The sequence below is a fragment of the Salmo salar genome, chromosome 04, assembly GCF_965601325.2.
Source record: "Salmo salar chromosome 04, fSalSal1, whole genome shotgun sequence".
Lineage (NCBI taxonomy): Eukaryota > Metazoa > Chordata > Actinopteri > Salmoniformes > Salmonidae > Salmo > Salmo salar.
Window position 1 is genome coordinate 79,745,866 of NC_138294.1, and position 24,746 is coordinate 79,770,611.

At 46.1% G+C, this 24,746-nt stretch overlaps 1 protein-coding gene across 1 annotated transcript in view; it reads left to right on the forward strand.

The window, feature by feature from the left end:
* Positions 1-24,746, forward strand: part of LOC106603823 (follistatin-related protein 4) — a 271,754-nt gene that overhangs the window by 183,104 nt on the left and 63,904 nt on the right. Inside the window, exon 6 of the mRNA XM_014197993.3 lies at positions 68-188. Within this exon, the coding sequence (XP_014053468.1) occupies positions 68-188 (121 nt within the window). The remainder of the gene's footprint in view (positions 1-67; positions 189-24,746) is intronic.

Sequence of the window (24,746 nt, forward strand, 5' to 3'; positions counted from 1 at the left end):
CCAGAACTAGAATGTGAATCATGGAATATAATCATTGTAATTCTATGGTTTCCATCCTCCTGTCCAGATCTCTATGAAGGAGCACCTGGAGGACAGTCTGCTGGAGTGCACCATGCAGGACCTGCTCCGCTACGATGATTACAACAACGACGGACACCTCACTCTGCACGAGTTCTACACTGCTTTTCGTAAGCCCAGCTTTAAATCCCCTTTTCCCTCCCTCTCAATCTATCTCTATCGCGCTCTCTTTCTCTCTCTTTCTCTTTCCCCCTCTCTCAGGCCACCTCATCAGGATAAGACCGGATCAGACCAGATAAACCTGGCTCAGGCTACGCAACAATCTGCCAATCCTCTGCCCTGTTCGGCAAGCCAGGCCTCATTATGGGCCTCTGAGCTGTGCTGAGCCGTGGCTGAGAGCACCTGGTCATCAGGACTAATAAAGCCTAATCACACAGACAATAATGGCAGTTTGGATTTGGGCTGTAACAGAGATGACAAAACCACCCTATGACTGGAGTTGCGTTACCTCTGAGAGGCCATCTCTACACCACCAACCCCCCCTCTCTCCCCCATACATTTCAGCCAGTGTGATTAGAAACAAGATATGCGATCCGAGCCCCAAAATGGATAGCCCAGATCGAAATGGACGGTCCACCCAATTGGACAAAGCCGATAATCAGGCCGTTAGCAGTAGATGGCGTGGGACAATTTTGAAGGCTTTCGCAAAAAACACAGGTCCATTAAGCCTCAACAGTCATTAACCATACAGTAGTAATAATTGGGTTTTAGTGTAATCATTGTTGTCATTATACCGTTACTTTGCTTTCAGCCTCCAGATGGGCTGTGAGCATGGCTGGCGGTGGGTCTGTTTGGAGGAGGGTATAACTGATGTTTAACAAGGGGATGAAGGAGAGGGTTGGGACTAATAAAACATGTCATTGATCAGACATTGTTCCAAGGCTGATGTGCTACATAAGACTAAACAAGGAGTGGGACTATTTGTTAAGAAGATGCTCATCTTGTGTTATGGTTTATATTCTATGGATGGATATTCCTGCGATGAGTTGATCTCCCTTGTGAAAGGGAAATGAAGTCGAGATGCCAGGTTAGCTCAGGTGTTTCCACACAAGCTCTCCCTGTGGATGCCATGCTTGGTAGATATACTGAGCAACAACATTCACTGGTAAGAGCGCCCTTCTGCAGATGCTGTTGTGGAGGGTGAGGGTTCTGTTCCATAGCAGGCAGACAAATTTCATTCCAAAGTTGGAGTTCAGTTTGGCTTTAGAAACTCCCCTGAGGAAGTGATGGTATTTGGCTTTAGAAACCCCAATCAGGAAGTGATGGTATTTGGCTTTAGAAAACCCCCTCAAGAAGTGACGGTATTTGGCTTTAGAAACCCCCTCAGGAAGTGATGGTATTTGGCTTCAGAAACCCCCCTCAAGAAGTGACGGTATTTGGCTTTAGAAACTCCCCTGAGGAAGTGATGGTATTTGGCTTTAGAAACCCCCCCTCAGGAAGTGATGGCTTTTGGCTTTAGAAACCCCCCTCAGGAAGTGATGGTATCTGGCTTTAGAAACCCCCCTCAGGAAGTGATGGTATCTGGCTTTAGAAAAACCCCTCAGGAAGTGATGGTATTTGGCTTTAGAAACCCCCCTCAGGAAGTGATGGCATTTGGCTTTAGAAACCCCCCTCAGGAAGTGATGGTATCTGGCTTTAGAAACCCCCCTCAGGAAGTGATGGTATCTGGCTTTAGAAAACCCCCTCAGAAAGTGGTGGTATCTGGCTTTAGAAACCCCCCTCAGGAAGTGATGGTATCTGGCTTTAGAAAAACCCCTCAGGAAGTGATGATATCTGGCTTTAGAAAAACCCCTCAGGAAGTGATGGTATTTGGCTTTAGAAACCCCCCTCAGGAAGTGATGGCATTTGGCTTTAGAAACCCCCCTCAGGAAGTGATGGCATTTGGCTTTAGAAACCCCCCTCAGGAAGTGATGGTATCTGGCTTTAGAAACCCCCCTCAGGAAGTGATGGTATCTGGCTTTAGAAAACCCCCTCAGGAAGTGGTGGTATCTGGCTTTAGAAACCCCCCTCAGGAAGTGATGGTATCTGGCTTTAGAAAAACCCCTCAGGAAGTGATGGTATCTGGCTTTAGAAAACCCCCCCAGGAAGTGATGGTATCTGGCTTTAGAAACCCCCCTCAGGAAGTGATGGTATCTGGCTTTAGAAAAACCCCTCAGGAAGTGATGGTATTTGGCTTTAGAAACCCCCCTCAGGTAGTGATGGTATTTGGCTTTAGAAACCCCCCCAAGAAGTGATGGTATTTGCATTGATCTACTTTGTCTACTTAGGCATCTGACAGTTCAGCATAGCATTGTTGTTTATTTTCTTCTGTCACCATCATCCTGTTGCTTTAGTCTTTTCCCTGTTCTGTCAGGAGGGTTTTGAATAAATGTCCAATTCCCTTCATGCTATAACTGTACAGTTATAATCACAGACCATTTTTCAGTCAGAAAAATATCTGCTTGAATTTTGGTCCAATGAGTATTTAACAAATAGTAGCATTCATAAATGATGGAAAGTTGGAGAGCTTGACTCTGCTTTACAAAGCAGAATAAGTGATGGCCGTCGAATAGCTGTCATCTCTGCCGCAGTGCCTGTGGTGGAGCTGAGATAAATGTACACTGACTCTTACACACTGTATGTGCGTGCAGTATTTCTGTATTGTGGGTGGTGCTTATATTTGTCCTATTTCACACCTGTATTTATTAGATGGTTTTTTGGCATATCCCTACTCCTCCTGAGACTTCCTCGGAGAGTGGGGTCACGGCCGGAGAAGAGAAGGGAGTAGAGGAAAGGAGAGGAGAGGAAAGGAGAGGAGAGGAAGTACGATGCAATACGAGGGAGGAGAGGGAATGCTGGAGTTAGAGGCATTGTGCCCAGAGCTCCCTTCGCTGGGAGTCTATTTGTTTTTCATGGTTGCCGTTAGTAATGGAATTATAAGGACATGCCGAGCTGCGCTGGCTGGCACCGTGAGCAGATCTGCTCAATTAATCAAGTGGCTGAAATAGAGTGTGGTGGAGGAGATAGGGGAGATAGGGGTCAGGGGGAGGAGGAGAGAGGTGTCAGGAGGAGGAGGAGAGCGGGGTCAAGGGGGAGGAGGAGAGAGGGTTCTGGGGGAGGGGGAGAGAGGGAGAGAGGGTTCAGGGGGAGGAGGAGAGAGGGTTCTGGGGGAGGGGGAGAGAGGGGTCAGGGGGAGGGGGAGAGAGGGTTCAGGGGGAGGAGGAGAGAGGGTTCTGGGGGAGGGGGAGAGAGGGTTCTGGGGGAGGGGGAGAGAGGGTTCAGGGGGAGGAGGAGAGAGGGTTCTGGGGAGGGGGAGAGAGGGGTCAGGGGGAGGAGGAGAGAGGGGTCAGGAGGAGGAGGAGAGCGGGGTCAGGGGGAGGAGGAGAGAGGGGTCAGGAGGAGGAGGAGAGAGGGGTCAGGAGGAGTTGGAGAGAGGGGTCAGGAGGAGGAGGAGGAGAGAGGGGTCAGTGGGAGGAGGAGGAGGAGACTGGGTTCAGGGGGAGGAGAAGATAAGAGTCAGGAGGAGGAGGAGAGAGGGGTCAGGAGGAGGAGGAGAGAGGGTTCAGGGGGAGGGGAAGAGAGGGGTCAGGGGGAGGAGGAGAGAGGGGTCATGGGGAGGAGGAGAGAGGGGTCAGGTGGAGGAGAAGAGAGGGTTCAGGGGGAGTGGGAGAGAGGGGTCAGGGGGAGGAGGAGAGAGGGGTCATGGGGAGGAGGAGAGAGGGGTCAGGGGGAGGAGAAGAGAGGGTTCAGGGGGAGGGGGAGGAGGAGACGGGGTCAGGGGGAGGAGGAGAGAAGGGTCGGGGGGAGGAGAGAGGGGTCAGGAGGAGGAGGAGAGAGGGGTCAGGAGGAGGAGGAGAGAGGGTTCAGGGGGAGGGGAAGAGAGGGGTCAGGGGGAGGAGGAGAGAGGGGTCATGGGGAGGAGGAGACGGGGTCAGGGGGAAGAGGAGAGAAGGGTCGGGGAGAGGAGAGAGGGGTCAGGGGGAGGGGAAGGAGGAGACGGGTCAGGGGAGGAGGAGAGAGGGGTCGGGGTAGGAGAGAAGGGTCAGGGGGAGGGGGAGGGAGGAATCAGGAGGAGGAGGAGACAGAGGTCAGGGGGAGGAGGAGACAGGGGTCAGGGGGAGGAGAGAGGGGGAGGGGGTGAGACAGGGGTCAGAGGGTGGAGTCGGCAGGGGTCAGGGGGAGGAGGAGACAGGGGTCAGGGGGAGGAGGAGACAGGGGTCAGGGGGAGGAGGAGAGAAGGGTCAGGGGGAGGAGGAGACAGACGTCAGGGGGAGGAGGAGACAGACGTCAGGGGGAGGAGAGAGGGGGAGGGGGTGAGACAGGGGTCAGAGGGTGGAGTCGGCAGGGGTCAGGGGGAGGAGGAGACAGGGGTCAGGGGGAGGAGGAGACAGGGGTCAGGGGGAGGAGGAGACAGGGGTCAGGGGGAGGAGGAGACAGGGGTCAGGGGGAGGAGGAGAGAAGGGTCAGGGGGAGGAGGAGACAGGGGTCAGGGGGAGGAGGAGACGGGGTCAGGGGGAGGAGGAGAGAGGAAAAATACAGAAAAGAAGGGGAGACAAGTGTAATTGGTTGGAAAGAGTGTGTGTGTGTGTGTGTGTGTGTGTGTGTGTGTGTGTGTGTGTGTGTGTGTGTGTGTGTGTGTGTGTGTGTGTGTGTGTGTGTGTGTGTGTGTGTGTAATGGAATGTGCTTGAGGGGCAGGGTTTGCAGTGGGGAGGAATGACCCTGTCTGTGTGAAGGTCAGGAAGAGCGGCACGCGCCAGTCCCCTGTCTGTGTGAAGGTCAGGAAGAGCGGCACGCGCCAGTCCCCTGTCTGTGTGAAGGTCAGGAAGAGCGGCACGCGCCAGTCCCCTGTCTGTGTGAAGATCAGGAAGAGCGGCACGCGCCAGTCCCCTGTCTGTGTGAATGTCAGATAGAGCGGCATGCGCCAGTCCCCTGTCTGTGTGAAGGTCAGGAAGAGCGTCAGGCGCCAGTCCCCTGTCTGTGTGAAGGTCAGGAAGAGCGGCACGCGCCAGTCCCCTGTCTGTGTGAAAGTCAGGAAGAGCGTCACGCGCCAGTCCCCTGTCTGTGTGAAGGTCAGGAAGAGCGGCACGCGCCAGTCCCCTGTCTGTGTGAAGGTCAGGAAGAGCGGCACGCGCCAGTCCCCTGTCTGTGTGAAGGTCAGGAAGAGCGGCACGCGCCAGTCCCCTGTCTGTGTGAAGGTCAGGCAGAGCGGCACGCGCCAGTCCCCTGTCTGTGTGAAGGTCATGCAGAGCGGCACGCGCCAGTCCCCTGTCTGTGTGAAGGTCAGGCAGAGCGGCACGCGCCAGTCCCCTGTCTGTGTGAAGGTCATGCAGAGCGGCACGCGCCAGTCCCCTGTCTGTGTGAAGGTCAGGCAGAGCGGCACGCGCCAGTCCCCTGTCTGTGTGAAGGTCATGCAGAGCGGCACGCGCCAGTCCCCTGTCTGTGTGAAGGTCAGGCAGAGCGGCACGCGCCAGTCCCCTGTCTGTGTGAAGGTCATGCAGAGCGGCACGCGCCAGTCCCCTGTCTGTGTGAAGGTCAGGCAGAGCGGCACGCGCCAGTCCCCTGTCTGTGTGAAGGTCATGCAGAGCGGCACGCGCCAGTCCCCTGTCTGTGTGAAGGTCAGGCAGAGCGGCACGCGCCAGTCCCCTGTCTGTGTGAAGGTCATGCAGAGCGGCACGCGCCAGTCCCCTGTCTGTGTGAAGGTCAGGCAGAGTGGCACGCGCCAGTCCCCTGTCTGTGTGAAGGTCAGGAAGAGCGGCACGCGCCAGTCCCCTGTCTGTGTGAAGGTCAGGCAGAGCGGCACGCGCCAGTCCCCTGTCTGTGTGAAGGTCAGGAAGAGCGGCACGCGCCAGTCCCCTGTCTGTGTGAAGGTCAGGCAGAGCGGCACGCGCCAGTCCCCTGTCTGTGTGAAGGTCAGGCAGAGCGGCACGCGCCAGTCCCCTGTCTGTGTGAAGTTCAGGCAGAGCGGCACGCGCCAGTCCCCTGTCTGTGTGAAGGTCAGGCAGAGCGGCACGCGCCAGTCCCCTGTCTGTGTGAAGGTCAGGCAGAGCGGCACGCGCCAGTCCCCTGTCTGTGTGAAGGTCAGGCAGAGCGGCACGCGCCAGTCCCCTGTCTGTGTGAAGGTCAGGCAGAGCGGCACGCGCCAGTCCCCTGTCTGTGTGAAGGTCAGGAAGAGCGGCACGCGCCAGTCCCCTGTCTGTGTGAAGTTCAGGCAGAGCGGCACGCGCCAGTCCCCTGTCTGTGTGAAGGTCATGCAGAGCGGCACGCGCCAGTCCCCTGTCTGTGTGAAGGTCAGGCAGAGCGGCACGCGCCAGTCCCCTGTCTGTGTGAAGGTCAGGCAGAGCGGCACGCGCCAGTCCCCTGTCTGTGTGAAGGTCAGGCAGAGCGGCACGCGCCAGTCCCCTGTCTGTGTGAAGGTCATGCAGAGCGGCACGCGCCAGTCCCCTGTCTGTGTGAAGTTCAGGCAGAGCGGCACGCGCCAGTCCCCTGTCTGTGTGAAGGTCATGCAGAGCGGCACGCGCCAGTCCCCTGTCTGTGTGAAGGTCAGGCAGAGCGGCACGCGCCAGTCCCCTGTCTGTGTGAAGGTCAGGCAGAGCGGCACGCGCCAGTCCCCTGTCTGTGTGAAGGTCATGCAGAGCGGCACGCGCCAGTCCCCTGTCTGTGTGAAGGTCATGCAGAGCGGCACGCGCCAGTCCCCTGTCTGTGTGAAGGTCATGCAGAGCGGCACGCGCCAGTCCCCTGTCTGTGTGAAGGTCAGGCAGAGCGGCACGCGCCAGTCCCCTGTCTGTGTGAAGGTCAGGCAGAGCGGCACGCGCCAGTCCCCTGTCTGTGTGAAGGTCAGGCAGAGCGGCACGCGCCAGTCCCCTGTCTGTGTGTGATCTATATGCTCCACAGGGGAAGATTACACAGGCCATCAGAAGGGTACGCTTATCACAAGGAGATCACAGCTCTCCAAGGGATGAAAATAACTACATTAGCAAAGGCACAGTCAATTAAACCCACCCGTTGAAAGACAAAGCTTCTCTCCGTCACCGGAGAACGTTCGCAGCACATTTTTCATAGTTTTCTCTTTCTGACTTTCCCAGTTAGTGAAAAACAGCCTACATGTACATTATAAATTGCAACTGTGGACAACCTCAATCTTGATGTCATTGTCCAACAAATAATCCACACATGAAGTTGTAGCCTGCAGTGTGTGGTGGAATATCGTTAGCTAAACATAGGAGAGAGTGACTTTAGATAACTATACTAAAGGTCTATTCCACCTGTCAACCTCCCAGGTTGGCTCCTGTCCTCTCCTCCAGCTCCTCTCTGTTCCACATTGGTGTTTTATTTGAAGGCTCATTATGATGACTCCACGGCCTTCGCGGCTAATTTCCAATAGAGTATTTTTATGGTTTCCGGCACATTCATTGTGTCAGCTGTGCGCTGAGGTAATTACGTTCTGTTGGTTTGCTGTTAGCCCTTAATAATGTGTGACAGAAACAGAGAATGTCCTGTCACCGCATCTCTTCCTCCACACGTCCATAGTTTTACAGTTTCCACAGGCAGCCCCTTAAATATTGCCAACGGTCAGACGGCAAACGACGAGAAGTCAGAGGATTCGAGTGTTCTGCATACCACCTTGAGACAAGCAAAGCGAGTCTCCATGGCAACTGTAGGTGCCTCTGTAATCTTGGTATAATCTCTTTCGTGGGGCACTTAACAGTGCAGCCCTCCCTATAGAGAAGACGAGACGAGAAGAGAAGAGGAGGACAGTACAGAAGGAAAGTGTTTACGCTCATTAACTTGTCTGTTACACTGAGCCTAAACGGCACATTTCATTGTACAGGTACAATGAGTGTCTGGATAAAGGAACTAAAGATGTCCGTACAGGGAGACTTGAAGGAGGCTTCAATAAATATAAAATGTCAAACAGAAAATATGATCCAACATCTTGAACATTGTAAAATACCACAGGGTTTTTTCTTTTTACAATAGAAACATCCAACTGTATGTCAAATGATACTGCAGAGCTATATAATGCAAATAAAATCCATATCCTGGTTAGGCTGGCAGAATTATTATCCACTTGTTTACACAGACAGCTAAATAAATCTAGAAAGGACATAAAAAAGTAATGCATTAGTGTTTCAGCAGTTGGCTGTCAGATCAAACAATTACAGGGAAATGTTGGAAGATCATTCATGTTTGCCAGCCAAAATAATTGTCTAATAAAAGGACTTCCAGCAGAGTTCACCGAGAGGATGTTTGGCTTTCTTTTCTTCTACATGAGAACTCACTGTTCACTCAAAGTGTTCATAATCTCCAATCTAATGTCCAATCCTTGAGTTTGAATAGAAGACGCTCAGCCGGGGGAAATGTAATACAAGATCGGACAGAAAAACACTTAGTTAAGTTAATGTAATATTCTAATATGTCATATCTCCAACATCATCAGTGAGTCACTTGAGCATTAAAAAGGTGAACTCTAACTGGAGAGGCGTTGTGCTACCAGCCATCTAATATCTATGATAATTACTGGAGGATAATCCTCCCATCTCTCGTTCTCTTTCATTTCAACTCTTTTCATTTCACCCCTTCAATAGTTCTTGTGTAATTAAGCGGAGAGATGCATATCATCGTGTCCTGCGGAATGGCTCGGGACAAATCTCTAACCCCTGAACACCCAGAATCCTCTACTCTTCCAACCTCCTCGCCATCTCCTTCTTTTTCCACCATCAAATTGCGCCAGGAGTCCTTGGGAACCGTCACACCAATATTCACACACAGAGGCCCCCGGCTGTTAGCTGCACAGCATGTTGTCTTATTTTATATCTCCCTCCAACTCTCGCTCCAGCAAGGAAATAATTCATTATCATGCCTCCATTGATTCACTCTTTCTGTGGGCTTCGATGCTCCCCCTGCAACTTCAAACAAGTGTGTCTGGAAGTGGAGTTGTGTCCCACTCTACATCCCCCCTTCCCCTGGAGAAGAGAGTCAGACCCAGAGAAAGTGTTGCCAGACCCAGAGAAAGTGTTCCTCTGATCAGCTGAATCTGTTGTGAAGAACTGTACACCCTCCTGTCACCATCAGCGTAGACGACATTTCCCTGGAACAAAGCAGGTTTAAAAAATAAAAAAAAACAGTTAGAAAAAAACGCCTTTTGAAAGAGTGTGATACAACAAAGATATTTGTGTTAATTGTTATTGTATTGCTTGAGTAAGTTCTCTGTAAGCGTTATCCCACGTTAAATGGTATTTGATGGCAAAAACACATAACTGCAATGAGGACTTCTGGAAAATCTGTTACGTTAGAAAACCAATTCCATTGAGTGAATACACTTTTTTTGAGATTTACATTTTTGTTGATGTATTCAATATCGATCTTTTTTTTTTGATGAAAAATCCCAACACAACTATTGCCTGGTATGAAGTTAATGATCATATTATACTGTGCTCTGCAGAGTTGTCTGGCTGTCTATAACAACTCTGCAGACAAACATCCCTGCCTGGTGTCGTTGGCTGAGCATGAGGAGCTGAATTGACTAACACACTACATCTGGGTTATGTCATATCGAAGAGAGAGAGGAAGAGAGAGAGAGAGAGAGAGAGGCCTTCAGAGACACTCTGTCAGTGTCTCCCTGACTTGGCTACTAGCAACATAGCCTTTGCCTCAAGGAAATTATGCATTTTGCCTGCTTAGTGGTAGAGAAAGCTTTTTGTTCTTCAATGTCAACCTACAGAACTCCCATGTTCAAACATAGCCCATGTTGCAATGTTGTCCTTACCTCTATGTGAACTGTGGAAACAGCAAGGAAGGGTTCTGTTTCTTGTTTTAGATAAAGTGGTAATGTTGGTATCTCTATACTCTACAATGCAGAGGATGTTTTTGTAGGAATTAATAAGAATTTTCAAGTCAGAATAACAAGCATTTTCAAGTAATAGGAAAAATATGAATTTTCAAGTCCGTAATTAGCAATGTAATAATCTGACAGACTGGTGGCTTCTAGACCTATTTTCCAGTGATTTCCTGCTCCAGGAACCAAGACCCCAGGAGAGATCTCAAAGCAATTAATCAACTTAATCAACTCATCGGGTCCTTTTCTAGAAACCTTTGAGTATTTCACTCTGTGCCCTCATGGCTTGGTTAATAACTAAAGCTAGAATTTCGTGTCACACAGTAGGTAACCATTGTTATGAACTTCTTTGCAAGAAAACCTGTCTGAAAGAAGGAGAGCCATGTAATTAACGATTGTCCTCATTGAGAGGAATGTTGAACTGACGGACTTATTGTTCTGGACTGGCAGTCGTTAAAAATGTATATCGGTCGTGTTAGTTGGTTTGGCCGTGTTAATTGTGGGCTTTGTGTGTTCTGTTTCAGAGGATCTGTAGAGATTTACACAGATTATTTATTGTTTAAAATACATATTGCACTAGTATCATTTTGGGATTCCTGTGTTGGGTGCTTGCACACAGTGCAGTATTTCGAGAGTCGTCACTGAAGTTAAAGTACATAATTTTGGACAAAACATCAAAGTTAAAGTTAAATTGAACAGTTAAGATTGCAATATAAAACATTATATTTAACTGACCCCAAAATGCCAATCTGGGCTTATTTAATCTTGAAATCAAGACTGGTAAGCACAGAAGAGTATGACGTGTCCTCATGAATTAGGGCTGTCTTTTTAGTAAGGTTCACTATAAACAATATTTTCTTCTTCTTATTCTTACCCTTGGCCATCAACACTGAAAGAAAATATAACAAGAGAAGAAGTATCATATCCGTTTATACTCTACAAAGAACATTTCTCTCTTGAAAAAATACTTTGGACTAGGTCAAACTGAACATGCGATTATTGCTTGAGAGGAAAGTGAATGTTATTTTCCTTCCGTTATGTCCTCAGAGGAAACAGGACAGGGTGTACTGTCACACAGTCACACAGACCAGTGAGGAAAGGCACAGTCACATGGACTGGGACAGTGAGGAAAAGCACAGTCACATGGATCGGGACAGTGAGGAAAGGCACAGTCACATGGACCATGGCAGTAAGGAAAGGCACAGTCACATGGACCATGGAAGTGAGGAAAGGCACAGTCACATGGACAATGGCAGTGAGGAAAGGCACAGTCACATGGACCATGGCAGTAAGGAAAGGCACAGTCACATGGATCGGGACAGTGAGGAAAGGCACAGTCACATGGACAATGGCAGTGAGGAAAGGCACAGTCACATGGACCATGGCAGTGAGGAAAAGCACATTCACATGGACAGGGACAGTAAGGAAAGGCACAAGTCACATGGACCATGGCAGTGAGGAAAGGTACAGTCACATGGACCGGGACAGTGAGGAAAGGTACAGTCACATGGACTGGGACAGTGAGGAAAAGCACAGTCACATGGATCGGGACAGTGAGGAAAGGCACAGTCACATGGATCGGGACAGTGAGGAAAGGCACAGTCACATGGACCGGGACAGTGAGGAAAGGCACAGTCACATGGACCATGGCAGTGAGGAAAGGCACAGTCACATGGACCGGGACAGTGAGGAAAGGCACAGTCACATGGACCATGGCAGTGAGGAAAGGCACAGTCACATGGACCGGGACAGTGAGGAAAGGCACAGTCACATGGACCATGGCAGTGAGGAAAGGCACAGTCACATGGACCGGGACAGTGAGGAAAGGCACAGTCACATGGACCATGGCAGTGAGGAAATGCACAGTCACATGGACCGGGACAGCTGAGCATTGTCAGCCCCCATTTACTGTTGTCTCCCATCAGAGTCCCTTTGACTGTATGTATTCACCTCACCGTCTGGCCCCCTGCCCTGCCATCTGCCATAAGTGTCACCATGGAGCGGTGAGGGTGACAACTGCCCCAAGGCCAGTGACATATGACCACAGCCTCTCCCTAAGTCTCTATGGATCTCACAGTGGTCTGACATCCTACTACTTGACAAGAGCTAGGCCCTGACACCTATGTTGGTTACTGACTTACACTAACGGCTGAGGCTATTGCTAGCAGTCACACACAGTGTGCTATCGAATGGAATGTTCTCATGCATGCTTAGTAACGTAGGCTTGCTGTCTAACATGTTAGCATAGCAACTAACCCAAAAAATTTACTTGAAAAAGGACATTTTGTAATGTTTGTCACGTTTGATATCAAATCAAATCAAATTGTGGTCACATACACATGGTTAGCAGATGTTATTGTGAGTGTAGCGAAATGCTTGTGCTTCTAGTTCCGAAAGTGCAGCAATATCTTACAAGTAATCTAACAATTCCACAACAACTACCTGATACACACAAATCTAAGTAAAGGAATGGATATATATATATATATATACTGCTCAAAAAAATAAAGGGAACACTTAAACAACACATCCTAGATCTGAATGAAAGAAATAATCTTATTAAATAAATTTTTCTTTACATAGTTGAATGTGCCGGCAACAAAATCACACAAAAATAATCAATGGAAATCCAATTTATCAACCCATGGAGGTCTGGATTTGGAGTCACACTCAAAATTAAAGTGGAAAACCACACTATAGGCTGATCCAACTTTGATGTCATGTCCTTAAAACAAGTCAAAATGACGCTCAGTAGTGTGTGTGGCCTCCACGTGCCTGTATGACCTCCCTACAACGCCTGGGCATGCTCCTGATGAGGTGGTGGATGGTCTCCTGAGGGATCTCCTCCCAGACCTGGACTAAAGCATCCGCCAACTCCTGGACAGTCTGTGGTGCAACGTGGCGTTGGTGGATGGAGCGAGACATGATGTCCCAGATGTGCTCAATTGGATTCAGGTCTGGGGAACGGGCGGGCCAGTCCATAGCATCAATGCCTTCCTCTTGCAGGAACTGCCACTCCAGCCACATGAGGTCTAGCATTGTCTTGCATTAGGAGGAACCCAGGGCCAACCGCACCAGCATATGGTCTCACAAGGGGTCTGAGGATCTCATCTCGGTACCTAATGGCAGTCAGGCTACCACTGGCGAGCACATGGAGGGCTGTGCGGCCCCCCAAAGAAATGCCACCCCACACCATGACTGACCCACCGCCAAACCGGTCATGCTGGAGGATGTTGCAGGCAGCAGAACGTTCTCCATGGCGTCTCCAGACTCTGTCACGTCTGTCACGTGCTCAGTGTGAACCTGCTTTCATCTGTGAAGAGCACAGGGCGCCAGTGGCGAATTTGCCAATCTTGGTGTTCTCTGGCAAATGCCAAACATCCTGCACGGTGTTGGGCTGTAAGCACAACCCCCACTTGTGGACGTCGGGCCCTCATACCACCCTCATGGAGTCTGTTTCTGACCGTTTGAGCAGACACATGCACATTTGTGGCCTGCTGGAGGTCATTTTGCAAGGCTCTGGCAGTGCTTCTCCTGCTCCTCCTTGCACAAAGGCGGAGGTAGCGGTCCTGCTGCTGGGTTGTTGCCCTCCTACGGCCTCCTCCATGTCTCCTGATGTACTGGCCTGTCTCCTGGTAGCGCCTCCATGCTCTGGACACTACGCTGATAGACACAGCAAACCTTCTTTCCACAGTTCGCATTGATGTGCCATCCTGGATGAGCTGCACTACCTGAGCCACTTGTGTGGGTTGTAGACTCCGTCTCATGCTACCACTAGAGTGAAAGCACCGCCAGCATTCAAAAGTGACCAAAACATCAGCCAGGAAGCATAGGAACTGAGAAGTGGTCTGTGGTCCCCACCTGCATAACCACTCCTTTATTGTGGGTGTCTTGCTAATTGCCTATAATTTCCACCTGTTGTCTATTCAATTTGCACAACAGCATGTGAAATGTATTGTCAATCAGTGTTGCTTCCTAAGTGGACAGTTTGATTTCACAGAAGTGTGATTGACTTGGAGTTACATTGTGTTGTTTAAGTGTTCCCTTTATTTTTTTGAGCAGTGTATATATATATATATGTAAATATATGGATGAGCAATGACCAAGCAGCATAGGCAAGATGCAAAAGATGACATAAAATACAATATATATATATATGACGAATAATGCAAGATATGTAAACATTATTAAAGTGGCATTATTGAAGTAACTAGTTATCCATGATTTCAGGTCTGTAGGTAGGCAGCAGCCTCTCTATGTTGTGCATTCACTTGAGATAGAAGTGAATGTACAAAAAGTGAGTAGAAGCCCAGTGCAGTCAATAACGTGATTATCTTGTGTTATATACTGTATATTTCTACACAATGAGGTTGGAATAGTATTGTGAAATTGTGAAAATTATGATAATGCCCTTTAGTGTAAGAACTGTTTGAAAAGACTGCCTGAAATGTCTGCCTGTTATGGTGGGATTGAGATTTTTCCTGCCTAGTGAAATCACCAGAGTTCCAAACCTCTCTGCCAATAACAGTTCGCTTCAGTTTTCCCCTCCCAAATCAGACCACTCCCAGAAACTCCAAGCAAAATTCTTGCTTGAGAAATTACTCTTTGCTAAGAAGCTATTTTTGTTTATTTTTGATCATTTGAATTGAGGTACTTAATATTTACCCAGAAATGATATGATATTGAGATAAAAACGGCTGCATTGGACCTTTAAACTCCTTAAGCATGTCTTCGAGGAAAGCTAAGCTGCCCGAGCCTAACGCTCGATAAGTGATCTCACTTTGTCTCAATATGAAACTGCATTCATTAGCTCCCGTAGAAGTATTGTATTTTATCTGTGTAGCTACAGATCTATGAGCTGGCCAGGCAAAGCATTTATTGCACCTGATTGCAACATTCCATAAGACTATCTTAGTTACTGCATCCTCTTTTTCAGTACTGTAAATGTTTTTGCTGTTGTGGTAACAGGTTTTTTTTGGTGCTTTATTTCTATGTCTGGTGATTACAGTAGTGCATTTTTAATGCAGCTTGCTAAAATCTATGTCCTACTATAGCTGACATGTGAACCAATATTCCCAATACCATAACACATTATAAGATCCCCATCAATACCATTCATTGTACCTTAAAAGCCAAGGCAGGAAAACTGTACTTCAAGTCTCATGGGGCCATTACTGCACAACTGTTACTTAGCTATTTCACTGAAAGTACTTAGCTGTCACCATCCTCCTACCTAGTTTTATGAATAAAACCCAGAATGACATTCAATTGAAAAGTTGAAAATCATGTTTAAACATTGTTTGGCGGCCTGTGGTTTTGTAAAAGACCTAATATTGACCCTAAAGAGTGGCATTGGATCTTTCCATTGGATCTGTCCTCGATTAACATTAGTCCACAGTGGATCTGTCCTCGATGAACATTAGTCCACGGTGACTCTGTCCTCAGGTTAACACTAGTCCACAGTGGATATGTCCTCGGTTAACACTAGTCCACAGTGGATCTGTCCTCGGTTAACACTAGTCCACAGTGACACTGTCCTCGGTTAACACTAGTCCACAGTGGATCTGTCCTCGGTTAACACTAATCCACAGTGGATCTGTCCTCGGTTAACACTAGTCCACAGTGGATCTGTCCTCGGTTAACACTAGTCCACAGTGGATCTGTCCTCGGTTAACACTAGTCCACAGTGGATCTGTCCTCGGTTAACACTAGTCCACAGTGGATCTGTCCTCGGTTAACACTAATCCACAGTGGATCTGTCCTCGGTTAACACTAGTCCACAGTAGATCTGTCCTTGGTTAACACTAGTCCACAGTGACTCTGTGCTCGGTTAACACTAGTCCACAGTGGATCTGTCCTCGGTTAACACTAGTCCACAGTGGATCTGTCCTCGGTTAACACTAGTCCACAGTGGATCTGTCCTCAGTTAACACTAATCCACAGTGGATCTGTCCTCGGTTAACACTAGTCCACAGTGACTCTGTCCTCGGTTAACACTAGTCCACAGTGGATCTGTCCTCGGTTAACACTAGTCCACAGTGACTCTGTCCTCGGTTAACACTAGTCCACAGTGGATCTGTCCTCGGTTAACACTAGTCCACAGTGACTCTGTCCTCGGTTAACACTAGTCCACAGTGGATCTGTCCTCGGTTAACACTAATCCACAGTGGATCTGTCCTCGGTTAACACTAGTCCACAGTGGATCTGTCCTCGGTTAACACTAGTCCACAGTGGATCTGTCCTCGGTTAACACTAGTCCACAGTGGATCTGTCCTCGGTTAACACTAATCCACAGTGGATCTGTCCTCGGTTAACACTAGTCCACAGTAGATCTGTCCTTTTTTAACACTAGTCCACAGTGACTCTGTGCTCGGTTAACACTAGTCCACAGTGGATCTGTCCTCGGTTAACACTAGTCCACAGTGGATCTGTCCTTGGTTAACACTAGTCCACAGTGGATCTGTCCTCAGTTAACACTAATCCACAGTGGATCTGTCCTCGGTTAACACTAGTCCACAGTGACTCTGTCCTCGGTTAACACTAGTCCACAGTGGATCTGTCCTCGGTTAACACTAGTCCACAGTGACTCTGTCCTCGGTTAACACTAGTCCACAGTGGATCTGTCCTCGGTTAACACTAGTCCACAGTGGATCTGTCCTCGGTTAACACTAGTCCACAGTGGATCTGTCCTCGGTTAACACTAATCCACAGTGGATCTGTCCTCGGTTAACACTAGTCCACAGTGGATCTGTCCTCGGTTAACACTAGTCCACAGTGGATCTGTCCTCGGTTAACACTAGTCCACAGTGGATCTGTCCTCGGTTAACACTAATCCACAGTGGATCTGTCCTCGGTTAACACTAGTCCACAGTGGATCTGTCCTCGGTTAACACTAGTCCACAGTGGATCTGTCCTCGGTTAACACTAGTCCACAGTGGATCTGTCCTCGGTTAACACTAGTCCACAGTGGATCTGTCCTCGGTTAACACTAATCCACAGTGGATCTGTCCTCGGTTAACACTAGTCCACAGTGGATCTGTCCTTGGTTAACACTAATCCACAGTGGATCTGTCCTCGGGTTAGGGGTTATGGAAAATCAGATTTTCAATGGTCCAAAAATGTTACTCCCCAAAAAGTGTGTGTGTCTGTCTGTGTCTGTGTGTATTGTGTTTTTATTGGGTCTGCATTCAAAAAAAAATCTGCTGCAGGCAATTAATCCCTGTTAACCCCCTCCTCTAGAATGCTAAGGGCTTTATAACAAGAAAGGCCATTTACCCCTGTCAAAGGCTTCGGCACTGTTTAATAAGAAGATGCCTCTGGCTGGGTATTTTTACAAGACTTAAAGATTATCTCGATTGTAAAATTGCATATTAGGCTATCAGATGTGTGTTGGTCTTTTTTTAATCAGGCTTGATCTTACCAAAAGAAGTTAGAAAACAGTTCCAGGGAATGTGCAGATCCTCACATACGGCTTGGAGGTCAGTAATGAGAGGACTACGGAGTATATTCTTGGCTTCAACTCAACTAGGGCAGAAAGTAAACATTTTCAAAGGTTTTGTGCACAAAGAAGAGATTTCAAATGTCAGATTCCATTTTAGGAAACACGCCTATCCTTGTAAGATGAATAACATTTGTCCAAGGTTTAAAGTGTCCTTCACACCACAAGCAAATACCAATGGTACAAAACCGTATTGGTTATCACATGGATTAAATGACCAAGAGTTCAGTGCATTATCTGAACATAATTTTCTCCAGTATGCTGAATATTTGCCAACACATACTGATATCTATAACAGAGTAAGTAACTATTGGTCCTGAAATGCTTATAAATGAATGTATGTGAGGCGTAGACACATTCCACAGGAGGTTTGTGGCATCTTAAGTGAGGAGAACGGGCTCGTGGTAATGGCTGGAGCGGAATTGGTGGAATGGTATCAAATACATGCCATTCCATTTGCTCTGTTCCGGCCATTGGGATCACACTTCCCATGTGATCAGGTTTTCACATGTGTAGTTCATGTGATCACATGTTGCTTTACATGTTGTCACGTTATCACATTAACTTCACATAAATCCTGTTGGGGCTACAGGTTAGCAATGAACCCCGAGACGGGATTGCTAACAAGGCTGGAAATTCAAAACATCAAAAATCTAATAATTTCAATTTCTCAAACAATCAACTATTTTACACAATTTAAAAGATAAACATCTCCTTAATCTAACCACATTGTTCGATTTTCAAAGAGGCTTTACGGCAAAAGCATAAAGTTAGATTATGTTAGGACAGTACATAGCCACAAAAGTACAAACATCCAGTTTCAATTCAAGGTCAGGCGTCACCAAAAGCAGAAACCAGCTAAAATTATGCACCAACCTTTGACAATCTCCATCAGATGACACTCCTAGGACATTATGTTATACAATACATGCATTTTTTGTTCCATCAAGTTCATATTTATATCCAAAAACAGCATTTTACAGTAGCGTGAAATTCAGATTTTTTTTCTTCTCTGAAATGCTTCCGGTGAACATAACAAAATTACTATTCGAAAACATTGGTAAATTATAATATTGTCATTCAAAGAATAATATATTATCATCTCGTAATTGCTACCGAATGGCCAGATCTCAAAATAACTTTACTGGGAAATCACATTTTGCAATAAACGGGGTGCTATGCTAAGAACAATAAGCTATGCTATACAGTTAGCATCATCTAATATCGATAATAACATTGTAAATATCCCCTTACCTTTGATTATCTCCATCAGAAGGCACTGCCAGGAATCCCAGGTCCGGAACAAATGTGGTTTCTTTTGACAAAGTTCATAATTTATGTCCAAATAACACCAAGTAGTTAGCGTTCATTATGCTCCCACAAAACGTGGTGGGGGGGGTGTAAAATCACGCCGAAAAGCTAAAAAAACCTAGTAAATAATCTATTTACGTTCGTTCAAACATGTCAAACGTTGTTTAGCATTAATCTTTTGGTCCATTTTTAACATTAAACATCAGTAATATTTTCACACAACCTATCCTATGTCTAGATAAACAATTATGACAAACTCACGCTTCTCAGATTTATGCGCAGGCGCAAAAAAATGAAGTGACGACATGTCAAATTCCCTGCATTCTAATTTGCTCTCTGTTTATCATAGACGCTTCAAACAACTTTATAAAGATCGTTGACATCTAGTGGAAGCCGTAGGAGTTGCGAAATGAATCCTTTCTCACTATGGTATCTATAAAACAATGACACTAAATAGTACAGTCACAAAATTCACATTTTTTTTTTTCATCTATTTTTCACAGGTTTTTGCCTGCAATATGAGTTTTGTTATACTTACAGACACCATTCAAACTGTTTTAGAAAATTCAGAGTGTTTTCTATCCGAATGTGTTAATAATATGCATATCCTAGCTTCTGAGTTGGTGTAGGAGGCAGTTAAAAATGGGCACATATTTTTTTCAAAATTTCTCAATACTGCCCCCTAGCCCCAACAGGTTCACATAAGATCACATGTGATCACATGAAAACATGTGTTTTTGGAACACTTCACATGTTCACATGTGAAATTCATGGGGTTGTTTCATAAGGGGAGTTCCCAATGTAACCCCCAGACAGGCTATAAATATCATCTCCCTGCAGGTTATCAGATGGGAATAATACACCATGGTTGCGTCCCAAGTGGCTCATTATTCCCTATATTGTGTGACCTGGCCCATAGGGCTTCCATTACAAACAGATGCCACTTTATTACTTGGTTTATCCTCTATAAATCCATAGATGCTTTACACATGTCTCAGGTGCTTTAGAAATACACAGCCTCAAAACTGCTTCTGTTGTTAGCAATTTGTCTCCATTAAACAATATGTAACTGGAAACAATTGTTTTTTTATGGTTCAGGAAATGTCGCTCTATAAGGATTTGACGATTTCTCTAGCAAAGAATGGCAATCGGCTGTAGCATAGAATAGGACTTTTCCTCAGTTATCCTTAGCAACTTACAGTGCATTCAGAAAGTATTCAGACCCCTTCACTTCCCACATTTTGTTACGTTACAGCCTCTAAAATGTATTAAATAGTTTTTTCCTCATTTCAATCTATACACAATACCCCATAATGACAAAGCAAAAACAGGTTTGTAGAAATGTTTAAAAATGTGTTCAGACCCTTTACTCAGTCCTTTGTTGAAGCACCTTTGGCAGTGATTACAGCCTCAATTCTTCTTGAGTATAAAGCACTAAAGGCAATAGACAAAAAAGTCTGCAGGTCCACACAACCTGGATCCCTACCTCTTAAAGATAGCAGCTGGTATTATTACTGAACCTGTGGCTCACATTTTCAACTTGAGTCTCTTGACCAATTCCATACCCAGTATTTGGAAATCAGCTTATGTCCTCCCACTGCTAAAGAGAGGAGATCCCTCGGATGCTAATAAATCGTCCTATCTCCAAACTCCCTATCCTGGCCAAAGTCTATGAACTAGTGAACTTACAGTTAAAAAATGTCTTATTCAAAAGAACATGCTTAGTGGGGTGCAGTCTGGCTTTAGATGAGGGCACAGCACCACAACTGCAGCTATGGCAGTGGCAAATGCCATCATAAATGCACTTGATAAAAAGCAATATTGTCCTGCTCAGTTTGTTGTTTTATCAAAGGCATTTGATTCAGCTGACTATGAATTGTTGCTAGCTAGACTCAGTAAAATTGGTTTCAGTGAAGGGGCAGTAAATTGGTTTAGGAACTATCTTTCTGAAAGAACTTAATGTGTATATACTGACAATCACAAGTCCAGCTTTCTTGAGATTAATAGAGGTGTGCCCCAGGGTTCCATTTTAGCCCCTGTGTTGTTCTCAATTTGTATTAATGATTTGGGAGATGGGATGCAACCAGCAAAGCTGCATCTATATGCAGATGATACAGTCATATATTAATGTGCTCCTTCTCTGGTTCAGGCTGTTGAAGAGCTCCAGACTGCTTTTCAGTCGCTGCAGGCCTCCCTTTATGGTCTCAAGCAGGTCTTGAATGTACAAAAAACTAAATTCATGACCTTTACCAGAGCTCGCACTCAGCCAGAGAAGGTTAGCATTGTCACATCAGGTGGCTTATCCATTGAACAAGTGTCATCCTACAAATACCTAGGTATATGGTTGTATGACAAGTTGTCCTTTAAAGTTCATATGGATAATCTTGTGAGGAAGCTTAAATTGAAATGTTTTTTTATTTATTTTCGCAATAAGGCTTGCTTCCTGCTTATGTCTAGAAAGAAGCTTGTTCAAGCCACTTTTCTCTCTGTAATTGATTATGGTGACCTGTTGTATATGCATGCAGCCTCCTCCGTCTTACCTTGTGTTTAATTACAAATGCCAAGTCACTCACCCACCATTGCACCTTGTACCAAATGGTAGGTTGGACCTCACTTTATATGCGCAGAAAGCGACATTTTGTCTGTGTTCATGTACAAAGCCCTTTTGGATGAACTCCCTCTTTACCTCTGTAGTACCCGGTCTGCAAGGTGGTTGCTACGTAAAGTCCCCAGGACATTCACAGTATTAGGCAAGACTGCCTTCTCATCTTGTGCAGCAGAGGCATGGCATAGTCTACAATCCATGCTTCATCTAGATATGTTAGTGCCACTGAATTTAAAATATTGATGGGAGACTGTTACATTTGTTGTATGTTTTAATTCTGTAATGTATTGATTGTTACTGCCTTCTTGGCCAGGTCTCCTTGAAAAAGAGACTCTGGGTCTCAATGGGCTTTTCCTGGTTAAATACAGCTTAAATAAAATACAATGACACTACAAGCTTGGCACACCTGTATTTGGGGAGTTTGTCCCGTTCTTCTCTGCAGATCCTCTCAAGGTCTGTCAGGTTGGATAGGGAGCATCGCTGCAAAGCTATTTTCGGGTTCAAGTCCGGGCTCTGGCTGGGCCACTCAAGGACAATCAGAGACTTGGCCTGAAGCCACTCCTGCTTTGTCTTGGCTGTGTGCTTAGGGTCGTTGTCCTGTTGGAAGGTGAACCTTTGACCCAGTCTGAGGTCCTGAGCGCTCTGGAGCAAGTTTTCATCAATGATCTCTCTGTACTTTGCTCCGTTCATCTTTCCTTTGATTCTGACTAGTCTCACAGTCCCTGCCACTGAAAAACATCCCCACAGCATGATGTTGCCACCACTATGCTTCACCATAGTGATGGTGCCAGGTTTCTTCCAGACATGACGCTTGGCATTCAGGCCAAAGAGTTCATTCTTGATTTTATCAGACCAGAGAATCTTATTTCTCATGGTCTGAGAGTCCTTTAGGTACCTTTTGGCAAACTCCAAGCGGGCTGTCATGTGCCTTTTACTGAGGAGTGGCTTTTGTCTGGGCACTCTACCATAAATGCTTGATTGGTGGAATGTTGCAAAGATGGTTCTCCGTCTGGAAGGTTCTCCCATCTCCACAGAGGAACTCTGGAGCGCAGTCTGATTGACCATCGGGTTCTTGGTCACATCCCTGACCAAAGCTCTTCCCTGACCAATTGCTCAGTTTGACCAGGCGGCCAGCTCTAGGAAGAGTCTTGGTGGTTCCAAACTTCTTTCACTTAAGAATGATGGAGGCCACTGTGTTCTTGGGGACCTTCAATGCTGCAGAAATGTTTTGGTACCCTTCCCCAGATCTGTGCCTTTACACAATCCTGTCTTGGAACTCTACGGACAATTTCTTCAACCTTATGGCTTGGTTTTTGCTCTGACATGCATTGTCAACTGTGGGACCTTATATGGACAGGTGTGTGCCTTTTCAAACCATGTCCAATCAATTGAATTTACCACAGGTGGACTCCAATCAAGTTGTAGAAACATCTCAAGGATTGATCAATGGAAACAGGATGCACATGAGCTCAATTTCGAGTCTCATAGCAAAGGGTCTGTATACTTATGTAAATAATGTATTTCTGTTTTTTATTGTTAATACATTTGCAAACATTTTCTAAAAACCCGTTTTCATTTTGTCATTATGGGGTATTGTGTGTAGATTGATGTTTTCACCTTGTCATTATGGTGCATTCCGAAAGTATTCAGACTCCTTGACTTTTTCCACAAATGTTCCTTATTCTAAAATGGACTAAAACAAGGTTTTTTCATCATCAATCTACACACAATACCCCATCATGACGAAGCGAAACAGGTTTTTAGAAATGTTTTACATATTTACATAAGTATTGTCTCTGTTTCACAAACTGATGGAAAACGTGGATGCCAAATTGCATATCTGAACATTTTCTATCCCGTTTTATATATTTTTCCTTGAACTCTAGTGAGAGCATCCAAAGTGAGAGATCAGTACTTGTTACCTTTTTTCCATAGCACCATGCTATTATCCATTTAGGTACCGATTTACAAGGAAATGTCTGCAAAAACATGCTTGTTTTATTAATAAGCCAATAAGCAGGCTAGGAGTGATGTAGTAGGTTATTGACCTTGCACTGAGCTCACTACTTACAAAGCTCACTGAGAGATGGGTTCTGCCCATAGAGATTGAAAGAGGTCTCATCTTCGTATCCATGCAACTATGGCTGTGACCTCATGGGCGGCTCCACTGAGGCTTTCTCCATTTTAAAGTGGTCAATTTTCTTCTTCTTTTGTGTTTTAAAAAAAGTGTAAAGCTAATATTGGTGATTTACCGCAACCTGCAGTGCTGGAGTCCTGAACCAAATATTGTGTCATTCATTTATTGTGCGACTTGATAGCGGTGTTGAAGCCATTTAGAAACCATATTACTCTATTTGAAGAAGAAGACAATGCTCTGATCATTTGCTGATTGCTCCCAAACCATAGGAATCAGCACCCCGTTGACTACTTTAAAATGGTGGAAGCCCTCAATGGCAATGTCCATGCTAAAATGAGAGTATATCCAAGTTGAGTCCTCTATACATCTCTATGGTCCTGCCCAATCAATGACATCTTTCCTTATTTATAAACTTTGAAATATTGTTTAACAACCCCCCCCCCCCCCCCCAATGTGATTGTTCTCATCATCCACCCTAGGTTCCTCTCCTATTCTTGGTGATTATAACAAGCCTCAGTCTCCTTGTAGTTCAGGGCTCCCAGGAAGCTCCAGTCAGTCTCTCCACCTTGGCTTTGTTAGAGGAAGAACCACTGGGGAACATTTACAGAGAAAGTGACACAGAGAGAGAGCGAGAGGCAGAGGGGGAGAGAGAGACAGCGAAAGAGGGAGAGAAAGAGAGAGGGACAGAGAGGAGAATAGGGAATGAGAGAGAGAAGTAGAAAAAGAGTGAGACAGAAGAGGTATAGAGCAAGAGGCAGTAGGGCATTCATCTGTACCTGTGGAGAAGATTAAGGGTCTGGATTGTGTGTGATTAATGAGTGGGCTGCTGATTGCTCATCTTCACATTCCCTCCATGAATTACCAGCACACTCGCCAACTGACACATTCAGATCCCTCAAATTGAAAAGAGAGATAGAATGAAAGAGAGAACTAAAGAAAGACAGAGAGACAGGGAGGGACAGAGATAATGCATTATTCCAATGGTAATAACCTCAGGTTATGCTGTAAACTTTTTATTCACATAACATCTCAGCTACAGCAGAAAGCATTCCAATAATATGTGACGAAAGCTTTGTACTGGGTCCCATTGGGTTGCAAGATACCACTTACACATTAATTGAATTTAATGTTTCATCATTACAACATCATAGTCATAACGTTCTTGAAAACCTTTCATTTACAGTACCAGTCAAAAGATTGGACACACCTACTCAGTCAAGGGTTTTTCTTTATTTTTAAAATTTTCTACATTGTAGAATAATAGTGAAGACATCAAAACTATGAAATAACACATATGGAATC